At 36.8% G+C, this 11,799-nt stretch overlaps 1 protein-coding gene across 1 annotated transcript in view; it reads left to right on the top strand.

Moving 5' to 3' along the window:
* Nucleotides 1–3,526: 3,526 nt before the first annotated feature.
* The window catches only part of LOC128050039 (transmembrane protease serine 11C-like), a 64,028-nt gene continuing 55,755 nt past the window's right edge, over nucleotides 3,527–11,799 (top strand). Inside the window, exons 1-2 of the mRNA XM_052642331.1 lie at nucleotides 3,527–3,582; nucleotides 8,994–9,109. Coding sequence (XP_052498291.1) covers nucleotides 3,527–3,582; nucleotides 8,994–9,109 — 172 coding nt within the window. The remainder of the gene's footprint in view (nucleotides 3,583–8,993; nucleotides 9,110–11,799) is intronic.

Below are 11,799 nucleotides of genomic sequence, written 5' to 3'. Positions count from 1 at the left end.
CCATCCTTATAAGGAAATTTCACGAACATTTTTTTGTCCTGAACAGGCTTAGGATGCAGCCCTGTTTCTTTCCAACCATAAATGTATCACTTTTGAACGCATGTAAGAATTAAAGATTTTAAAATTAAAAAAATAAAAAACTAATAAAAAATGTATCACTTTCTCTCTAGTTTTGATAGTAAGAGTAATTTCATGAACTCATCAACATTGGCTCATAAGATATGTGTTTATCACCCACTTAGACTAATTTTAAAAAAAAAACAAACCTTTAAAATTATCCCACAGATGTTAAAGTCTGTATAATTGTATTATTCTGGTTTAAAAAGGAAATCTCCATTTGGTTTATAGCACTTACCAGAAAAGAAAATATTTTTTCCTCTAAAACGCTGAAGCTTTTTATAATCCTTTCTCTAAAGCTTTTCTCTATAGAAGACTCAGCAAGCACTTGCAGTAGTCGTCGTCATTAGTCGCACAATTATGTCTGACTCTTTGTGACCCCATGGACTGTAGCCCGCTAGGCTCCTCTGTCCATGGGATTCTCCAGGCAAGAATACTCAAGTGGACTGCCATGGCATTGTTATTATAAATTAACAGTGACTTCATTTTTTTCCCCAAACCTGACTCAGAAAACATCAATTGCAAAATGAAACGCCTTTAAATTTAGGGTAACACTTAACCTATCGTATGCCGTCAATGCCCACAGGAAAAATCAGATGGAATCTCAGTGGTAAGGTCGCCCTTCCTTTGTGCTTAGTCTAGTTTCATTTGCTCATAGAGGCCCCACACAGAGGCCTTGCATTAACACGCTGGATTAGCATTTCCAGCACAGAACCACCAAGCCAACCCCTTGGCACGTGTGCAGAATCTGCGCACAATGCTGGGATCCAAGATGGCGGGAGGGGGCCGGGTGCAAAAAGGCTGTGCCTAGCACTCCTAACCTAGAGTGTGAGCCCTGTCACCTTGCGAGAACTGTGCGCACCCAGCAATATCTCCTCCAGATGAGGAGAATTCTGTAAATCTATCCTGCTGCCAGCCTGTCAGGGAGAACATATAGACTAGAACAGGAGCTCACAACTCTCCATTCTTGTTGTTTAGTCGCCAAGTGATGTCTGACTATTTTGCAACCGCATGGACAATGTCAGGGTCTACGTGGAACAATATTTCCACTTGATCCTATAAGTCTGAGTTTCTTTAAGAAAGACTGTTATCCAAGGAAGCCTTTGCTCCCACCGTAACTGGATTCTCCCTTCCTGCTGGTCCCTGGCCTCTGGCAAATTCTTTTTCTTCCAAGTGGCTAAACATTAGAATGTTTCCTATCTAGTCTCCACAACATTATCTAAATTGGCTGCTAAGAACCAGAATGATATCTAAAAATCTGAAAACTTACTGGCTATTCCATATATACTTTTAATTAAAAAAAGAATTACCACCTTTTGGACTTCAGAGAAGTCCAAAAAATTCTTTAATGAAAAACTCTTTAATGAATGCTAATGTTAGGTTTCTTCTGGGCTTGGGCAGGGGCGGGTAGGAGCCGGCACCTGAGGAGGCGGGATGCAGCTCACTGATTTAAAACGACGGAGGCTGCCTAAGCTCCCCCTGCCCTCCCTGCTCTGTCTCCTCGGCCCGCTGCTCCGTGTTCTCCTTCTCTTCTTCGATCAACCGGATCTCTTCGTTGATGGCGTCCAGCTGCTCCTGCAGCATCACAGTCAGTCTCAGCATCTGCCTGCCCGCTGGGCGACAGCTGAGTGGCCGAGCTGACGGGAGGGAGACCAGCTGGGCATCATGACTATGTTACAGAGAAAGGCAATGGCAACCCACTCCAGTACTCTTGCCTGGAAAATCCCATGGACGGAGGAGCACGGTAGGCTGCAGTCCACAGGGTCGCACAGTGTCGGACATGACTGAAGTGACTTAGCAGCAGCAGCAGCATGCAGTAACAAGCATAATGTAGATGGATCCTAAACTACATATTAAGTGTAATTCATAAATGAGATTGTGCTTACATAAAGAAATGATCCTCTTAAGTGTAGAATTAATGGACTTTTAGATATGCAGATGACACCACCCTTATGGCAAAAGTGAAGACGAACTAAAAAGCCTCTTGATGAAAGTGAAAGAGAGTGAAAAAGTTGGCTTAAAGCTCACCATTCAGAAAACTAAGATCATGGCATCTGGTCCCATCACTTCATGGGAAATAGATGGGGAAACAGTGGAAACAGTGTCAGACTTTATTTTTTGGGCTCCAGAATCACTGCAGATGGTGACTGCAGCCATGAATTTAAAAGATGCTTACTCCTTGGAAGGAAAGTTCTGACCAACCTAGATAGCATATTGAAAAGCAGAGATACTACTTTGCCAACAAAGGTCCATCTAGCCAAGGCTATGGTTTTTCCAGTGGTCATGTATGGATATGAAAGTTGGACTGTGAAGAAAGCTGAGCGCAGAAGAATTGATGTTTTTGAACTGTGGTGTTGGAGAAGACTCTTGAGAGTCCCTTGGACTGCAAGGAGATCCAACCAGTCCATTCTGAAGGAGATCAGCCCTGGGATTTCTTTGGAAGGAATGATGCTAAAGCTGAAACTCCAGTACTTTGGCCACCTCATGCGAAGAGTTGACTCATTGGAGAAGACTTTGATGCTGGGAGGGATTGGGGGCAGGAGGAGAAGGGGACGACAGAGGATGAGATGGCTGGATGGCATCACGGACTTGATGGACATGAGTCTGAGTGAACTCCGGGAGTTGGTGATGGACAGGGAGGGCTGGCGTGCTGCAATTCATGGGGTTGCAAAGAGTCGGACACAACTGAGCGACTGAACTGAACTGAACTGAATGTTAGGTTAGCAGTAAAAATGTCAGGGAGGAAGTCATGAGAGGGTGATATGAGTCTGAGGATACAAGAGTTATGAGTTGTAGAACATTAAGATTCTAGCGGAATGTTAGAACTTGGAGAGCCATTGGTCTTCCACCCAAAAGCAATGAAGAAATTGATGCAATCTAGGTGCAGGGTTCCCCAACCTCCAGTATCTACACCTGATGATATGAGGTGGGGCTAATGTAATAATAATAGAAATAAAGTGCACAATAAATATAATGCCCTTGAATCATCCCAAAATCATCACCCCCTCGCATCTGTTGAAAAATTGTCTTCCACAAAACCAGTCCCTGGTGCCAGAAAGGTTGGGGACCACTGAAGGGAATAAGGGCAGCTGCTCTCTTCAGACTCACAAATACCGAACTGGGTAAAGACTATCCTTCTCAAACCAGGTGACCTTATTGCTTCCTCAATCACAATGACTGAGAGTTTTAAATTTTGCCTCTACTTGTGTTGAGTATTTATGATTTATGGAATAGCTCATGTTTTACTAATGTACAATTAGGAAATACTCAGAAAGTGCTTTGATGATGCAAAGTTGTATAAGCACTAAGTATTATCATTACACCATTATCATAAAACACATAGTAGCCACAGAATCTCATAAGCTAAATAGATGGAGAATGACTGAGCTGCACAGCACTCAAGGAGAAGATGGCGAAAGGACAACCTCCACAGAGAGAGCAGGCATGGACACCACGGCAGAACAGGTGGGCTTGGGGGCTGGGCAGCAGGGGGGCTTGCCCTTGCTTCTCAGAGAAACTTTCTAAAGGGACCAAATTCATTAAAGTAGCTTCATTCGTAATTTAAAGTCTCAAAAATGAACTTTTTATGAAAATAAGAACAAAGTATATTCCAAAACAAAGAAAAACAAGAATGATTAAGATTGATGAACTCTAATTATCAGAGTCTGTTTTGCTTCTTTTTGTGAGAAATTTTTTCATCACAGTTAAAACAGTCATGAGAAGTGTATGTATAAATTGCTGAAGCAAAATTGGGACATTTTGCTTTTTAAGATAACTTCACTTTGAAAACTGAAAGATCACAAGATAGTTTATATATATATATTTATTTAATGGTGTGTGTTGATACAGAGACATTAATGTTCATATTTATAATATGCTATTTTACCTATAGGAAGTGATAGATAAAAGTTTAAGTTAATTTTTGATCACTGAAATATAAAGTGCTTCATTGCTATACATTTTTACTGGTATGATTTAATATTTTAGATAGAAACAAGAACAGGAGGAGATTTTTTTTTTTTGATTAGCAACACCATATGCTTAGATAGCAATTGGCCCAAAAGTCAAAAAAATGTGCTGATTGGTTCCATGGCACACACAGATGGACAGATAAGTTTTGATTAGCACACAAAGATAAATGTTCTCACACATATTATAGTCTTTTCTGTTACTTCAAAATGCATGCCTTAACAAGTCCATTAGGCCTGATCCAGATTTTTAAACAAGTTTTCTGGTTTTCACATCTTGACAACATCTAGATTCTAGGTGAACAGTTTAATAGAGGTCAGAATGTAACTTAATTAATAATTGGTCACTTTATGCATTCACATTAATATTTAATGTAACTATAAGAGAACTCCCAAAATCTTTTCCATTAAATCGTGACTGTTAATCCCTATGATTTAACTGACAAAAAGTCTAGTAAAAATGTTTGGTCTTAGCTCTAAGTAATATATTTTATATTCATGTTAACTTGCTCAGTTCCTTATGCTCCATTAACAATATATGAGAAATAATGTACAGACACACCCTGATTTCATCCCTTCAAGAAAACAATTTTTAAGTAAAACTCACCAGTTAAGTCACATTTTCTGAAATTGGTAAATCACCTTCAATACCATTATTACACCTGAGTGGCTTAAAAATTGTTGTTGTTGTTGAGTTGCTAAGTCATGTCCAACTCTTTGCAATCCCATGGAATGCAGCATACCAGGCCATCCCTGTCTTTCACTATCTCTTGGAGTTTGCTCAATCTCATGTCCATTGAGTCAGTGATGCCATCCAACCATCTCATCTTCTGTCACCCCTTCTCCTTCTGCCCTCAATCTTTCCCATCATCAGGGTCTTTTCCAATGAGGATTCAAGATACACTTAGTGAATAAATAAAACTCAGGAGAAATAAGCATGTTGTTGAAATCAAAATGTTTTCCTATTCCTCATGCCACCTCCCACCTAAGACCCAATTTCTGTTGGTAGTCTATTTTGCAACAGGCACTTCATATAATAACACTTTAAGAAAGTGGAATTTAATATATCTCACATTGTTTCTAGAGAACACTTTAAAGAATCTGAATGGTGACAAGGTTTAATTTGTCTTTTGAATTTAGGAATACCCACACACACACACACATACAAACAAAACATTCAAACAGAAGACTACTTTCCAAGTCAATAAAACCCATCTTCATCTTTGAAAACTCAGATAATAACAGAAATAAAGTTTATTTGCCTTTAAATTTTTATTAACTAACCATAATTTTACATTTGTGAATCAAGATAGTTAAGTCTTGATCACTACAGTGATCTCAGATTTTGGCTGGAAGATTAGTGAGAGTTCCAAGTTGGAGAGTCCTATATAATTTAATTTTCTCTCTGGAGATCAGGAAAGAATCTTAATCCAAACTCTAACCTTATCACTAAATATACTGCTAATAATCAAAGAAGAAATCTCTACCTACCTAGAATGCTTGTCTTCCCTAGATACAGAAGGTCCTAAAAGAAAATATTTTCCTTCAATTTCCACATTTTTAATAATGAAACAGCAATGGATGATTTGCAAATTCCCTGCCAACTCCAAAAGACCATGCATCTCTCATTCTAGGAACTTTACATTGAAGAGAAGTTTGAAGCCAAACAATCTTCCTAGTAAACAAGTTCTTGTTTACAAGAATCACTTTTTTGTCAACTTATAGACAAAGAAGGAGAAAAAAATTAATGAAATGTACATGTATCTATATGTTGAATTATTATAAAATTGGCAATATTCAAAATTTTTATTCACAAAGCAGTGTCTTTATATAGTTCAATATAGTTTTAAGAACACAGCTGAGATAAATAGAAAATATATTCTAAGTATTAGCCACATCAAATTTCACACTCCATTTATCACATTTTCATTGAGGCTTATTCCATGGTAACCTGTATTAAGGAATACATATAGACATATACCTTTCGGTATGGAAGAGAATGCTTTAGGATAACATACTCATCTACAGGAATTTAAGTTACCAAGGTTTAACTATGTCCTTTAGTCTTTTCCTTTTCCAAAAACTGTGTCATATACTCTTCTAAACTCAGTAAGTGAATTGGTCCAACTGAAAAGTGTTTTCTTCTAAACTTTTACATAGTCAGGTATCCTTATGGTTTTTTATTTTATTATGGACCAAAAGAGTTCATGACTATCATATTTCTTTAGAAATATTAAGATATTAATTTTATGTGCAGGATGCAAACATAATTTTGAGAAACATTTAAATAGTCAAAATGAGCTTTCTTTTTAAGTAAAAGGAAATGTCTAAAAAACTTAAAATTTGGACATTTATCTATTCCAGGGATCTAGTAAATATTTCTCCAAGGAATATTACCTTTCAGAGAATGACTGTTAACTAACTAAAAAATAAATTTCTGATAGATACTTGACTCTATTTACAAATTAAAAATCAAATTAATATGAATGCTTTTAAAGTAATGAAAATTTAGTATGGTCATTTTAATGTATATATTTCAATGACATATATCAGCAATGTCTTTCACACATACAAGCATACCTGGAATATTATACATGTGGGTATATATAAAATATAATATAAATTAAAATGTATATTATATTATCAATATAAATATGAAGTGCCTTAATTTCTTAGGTAGAACATTCTACAGCACAACTGACCCAGTACCTTCAATAAGTCAGTCACAAAAAATTTAAAAAGGAAAGCAGGATATGAAAGGTATTCTAGATTAAACAAGACATAAGCAAAATAATAAACAAATGCAATGTGAGGGTTTTGATCTGATTTTTGCTCAACAACAAAAAAAATGTAAAATATATCTTGAGGAATATGAACTTGATATTACAGTATATTTTAAAATTATTACTAATTTTATTAGAAATGATGATCATTTTTATATGCCCTTATTTTTTAGATAGAAAAAATGTTAAATTACTTTTCCATTGTTAATATCATGATGCAATTATTTTCTATAATTATTGCTTTCTGTAACTACTAATACTTCAGAAAAATAGATGAAAAGTTACAAAATGTTTTTAAATATATGCAATTGATAAATTGAGTTTTATTAAACTATTTTCTATACTTGTATATATATATTTAAATTTTCCATAATAAAATAAGGCTTTTCTTGATCCTGTTTGCTTCACCATGTGTATATTCCCATATCTTTACCCCCTTTTTCAGCAAAATCTTTGAAAGTGTGGTCAGTGCTTATTGTCTCTAGTTCTTCTACTTCCATTCTCTCTCAAACCATCTCTAGCTACTATCATACCCCTTCTATTCCTAAAATTTCTTGCATCAAGGTCACCAGTAACCTCATAATGGTAAACCAATGATGAATTTTCAGCACTCATCAATTTTATGAGCCATTGGCAATCATATGACACAGTTGATCCCCTACACAATCCTTGATACACTTCTTTTGGCTCCTAGGACATCAGTTTTCTTGGTTTTCCTTCTACTGGCATTGGTGGCTTCCTCTCAGTCTCCTTTGCTTGGTCTTCCTCTTCTCCCTGATCTCTTAAAATGGGAGTGTCCCAGTGATCATCTCTTGATCTTTTTCTGTAGTTACACCAGCTCCTTTGAAAATGCCATCTGGTCCCAGAGCCTAATCTCTATGTTGAGGAGTGCCAAATATATATCACCAGCCCAGACCTCTATTCAAATCTCCAGACTTGTATATCCCACCTGCATCTTCACTTGGATGACTAGTGAACATCTAAAACATAAAACTGAAATGATAATCATCTCAAAAACCTTCTCAAATAGCCTTCCCATCTCAGATGTAGACAACTCCCTCCCTCAAGCCCTCAAGCTAAAGAACTGGAAACAATCTTTCACATGTCTTTTCCATCCACTCCACCAGTTCATCGGGAACTTCTATCAACTCTGTATTCAGAATATATCCAACTCAAATCCCTTTCATTTTCTCCACCTCCAGCACTCTGGTCCAAGTCAACATCATATTGTGCCCCAATTATTATCATTTCTTATCTTGTCACTCTGCTTTCACCCTTGCCATGTATAATTTACTTTCCACAAAGCAGTCAGAGAGATCTCATTAAGAAATCAGGCAAAATCTTCATAGTCTTCCATTCAAAGACTTCCAAAGTTCACACTTAACTCAAAGGGAAAAAAAAAAAAATTATTACAATGACCCACAGTCCTTATATGACCTGGACGCTGGTACCAATAAGAATTACTCTTACCACTTTCCCCTCATTCACATTCCTGACGTAGCTCTACTTTTCCTACAGTGCTTATTACCTTTTTACCAGTATGTATTCTATTTATTAAACATACTCTATTTGTTGTCTGTATCCCTTTAGTAAAATGTAATCTTCATAAGGAAAGAGATTTTTATTCCTACAACTATGCTTAGTAGGCTATCTATAAATATTTGCTGAATGAAGTAAGTTTGATTTTAGTAATACATTATTCATATGTGCTGAAAAATTATTATTCACTAGTTTTACATATTGTTCCCCAAGCTCAGCTTCCCTGGTGGCTCAGAATAAAGCGTCTGCCTGCAATGCAGGAGACCCGGGTTCGATCCTTAGGTTGGGAAGATCCCCTGGAGAAGGAAATGGCAACCCACTCCAGTATTCTTGCCTGGAGAATCCCATGGACAGTGGAGCCTGGCAGACTACAGTCCATGGGATCGCAGTCAGACACAACTGAGGGACTTGACACACACATACACACACACACACACACACACACAAGCTCAGCAGTCCAATGAGCCCATAATTAATGTAAAACAGTGCACTTTTATATTTTACATCAAAGTCCATGTTTATTTCTGAAAGTATCTTATATTTCGCTCATATTAACACTTGCTTCCCTATCCTTACTGCTCAAAAGAATGGATTCAAACACAAAAATGAAAATCACAAGGTGTGGAAAAATTACCCTGGGTATCTTAACGATGGTCATCGCCATACTAGTCATCGGACTCATTGTTTGTTTTGTCACTTATGGTGAGTACTCAATATGTCTGACTTTCTGATCATACAGAATTATTGGTTCCATTGTTGGGAAAATTAGGAATTTTGAGAATGAGGGAAGGAAAGCAGTCCGATAAGATTACTAGACAAAGAGAATTTCTTGTGGTTAATAACATTTAATGAGATTGTTCTTTAGCAAACTTTGGCTTAGGGCATTTTGCATCCAAACATTTGATGTGGTGGTTTCTGGGTAAAGATTGATGTTCTCAATTCAATGTATTATTGAATCAAGTAGTCATAGTCCCTACCTTTGCTGAACATAGAACTTTCTTAAGAGAAATTCAGTAAGTTAACAAATAAACATAAGTCTATAACATGGGATTCTAAGCTTTCTTATCCCAAGGCCTGTAATTTTTTCTCTATACTAAGTTTTCTTCTCATAAAATTCTTACTAAAAAGTAGAATTTTCCCTATTATTGAGGAATAAAATTTCAAAGGTCAGAACAATGTTTTCCTATATTTTGTATACTATAGAAAAAAATGTGGAGTCATCCTGGGGGCTTTCCTGGTGGCTCAGATGGTAAAGAATCTGCGTGCAAAGCAGGAGACACAAGTTTGATCCCTGGGTTAGGAAGATCCCCTGGAGAAGGGCATGGCAAGCCACTCCAGTATTCTTGCCTGGAGAATCCCATGGACAGAGGAGCCTGGAGGGCTACAATCCATGGGGTCACAAACAGTAGGACACAGCTCAGTTACTAGTGCTTTACTTCCAGGTTGTTTTTCATAAAAATAGCTTTTTGTGCCAAGTTTTCTGTTCTATTCTTGTTACTGTCTTTAACCCCCTCTTTCCTAACCTTTTTAAGAATGAGGACTTTTTATAGGGAAAATTTTTTTCCTACATTCCCTCAAGAGAATAAATACTTCTTGAATTAAAAAAGGCATAAACAATATAAATTTAGTAATGCTTTTAGTTAACCTTCTTAATTACATCTATATATGTTTGAAAATGACATATATATGTATAAGAATTGTTTTTTATTAAGTATAGAAAAAAATGCCTGGTATATATACATATATATATTTTTTTCCCCAGAATCATCTCTACTGCCAACTTACCCCTACCCTGTATAATTCATGGCTTACAGGATGGGGACAACTGCTGTAAATCATAGTAGTATTTTTTTTAAATACATTTAGAAAGAGGCTTTCTGGCTAAATAAACACTCATTTCAGTTTATAAGAGGACAAGAACTTGGATAAAGAGAAACTGAGTTGTGTGTAATGGAATAAAGAGGCCATCTCCTGGGTAACTATGTGTTTTACTACCATCTGTTTCATCTTCCAGAGACAGACACAATTGTGTGAACACTATCATTAGGTAGGTTATAATGCCAGCTGCTACCACAGCCAAAACAAGAGTCATAGTCATAGTATATGCCCATAAACTTTTGAGTAACAGGTGCTCACTCGAGACAGACGTTGCCTTTCATCAAGTGTGTAAAAGTGCCAGAAACTGGAGATAGGAAAGGATATTTGAATAGGTTATCTTTAGAGATAGGAGCACTGTAATTTCCCATACAACTACAACCACCCTGATATGTGAAGAATACGTGATATATTTCCCTTTACATCAAGCTGAGAGAAGGACTTTGAAAGAGACCAATGCAACCCTGAGAACACTTGCAGATCCAAGAAGAGAGTGGACTGGACTCTGACTCACATGAGGACATTCTAAAAGGCAAGAGACGTGGTGCCTGTTTAGCAGAGTGAAGAGAAGACAGTACCCTTGGGCCGTTTGAACAGCTAGTCTTTGAGACAAATAATGCATAAAATGTTTCCTGTGAAGCAGATATAGACCACCCTAGAAAAAAGCCCCATCACCTTCGGTCCTTTTCAAGAGGCCACCTGGAGGGGTAATTAGATCTTCAGTTATTATTATTAGATCTTCAGAATGGGAAGTATCTCCAGCTACTTAAACGCTAAGGAATAAGTAAAGTCAAGCTGGAATTATTACATTTGTTCGTGTAAAGGAACTGTAGTTGAAACATCACCAGTAATGAGTAGAAAAATGAATGTCAAAATTCAGGGGGAAAAAAAAAACTAGAAAGAAGTTAATTTTAAATACAAACTAAGTTCCTAGAGCACAAGAGCTAGATGCCAAATTCTCAACCATTCAAGTAGGCACCTACAGGGGTCCAAATCCTGTAAATTAAGTGGAAAGGGAGGAATAGCCAGACTTAGTGGGTAAAGAGGTTGTGAATTAAACTATCTCAACTTTAAATTAAGTTCAAATTTTGATTATTAAATGGACCTGGATATCTTACTTTCTGAATAAAGATCCTGTTTTGTATTTATAGTGACTGTAAGACTTTTTACCACTAAAGAATTAAATCAAATTTTTCCTTTGAAATATCAGTCTATATACATGTGTATATAGTACAAATATATGCATCATGTTGTATATAATGTATATATGAAAGTGAAAGTGTTAGTTGCTCAGTCATGTCTGACTTTTTGTGACCCCATGGACTGTAGCCCACCAGGCTACTCTGTCCATGGAATTCTCCAGGCAAGAATATTGCCATGGTTAGCCATTTCCTGCTCCAGGGGATTTTCCTGATCCAGGGGTTGAACCCAGGTCTTCTGCACTGCAGGCAGATTCTTTACCATCTGAGCCATCAGGGGTAGCCCAATATATATATAATACATATATTTTATACATT

Source organism: Budorcas taxicolor, chromosome 6 (genome assembly GCF_023091745.1).
Source record: "Budorcas taxicolor isolate Tak-1 chromosome 6, Takin1.1, whole genome shotgun sequence".
NCBI lineage: Eukaryota > Metazoa > Chordata > Mammalia > Artiodactyla > Bovidae > Budorcas > Budorcas taxicolor.
Note: the sequence above shows the minus strand (reverse complement) of the source record. Positions and strands in the feature narration are given on the sequence as shown.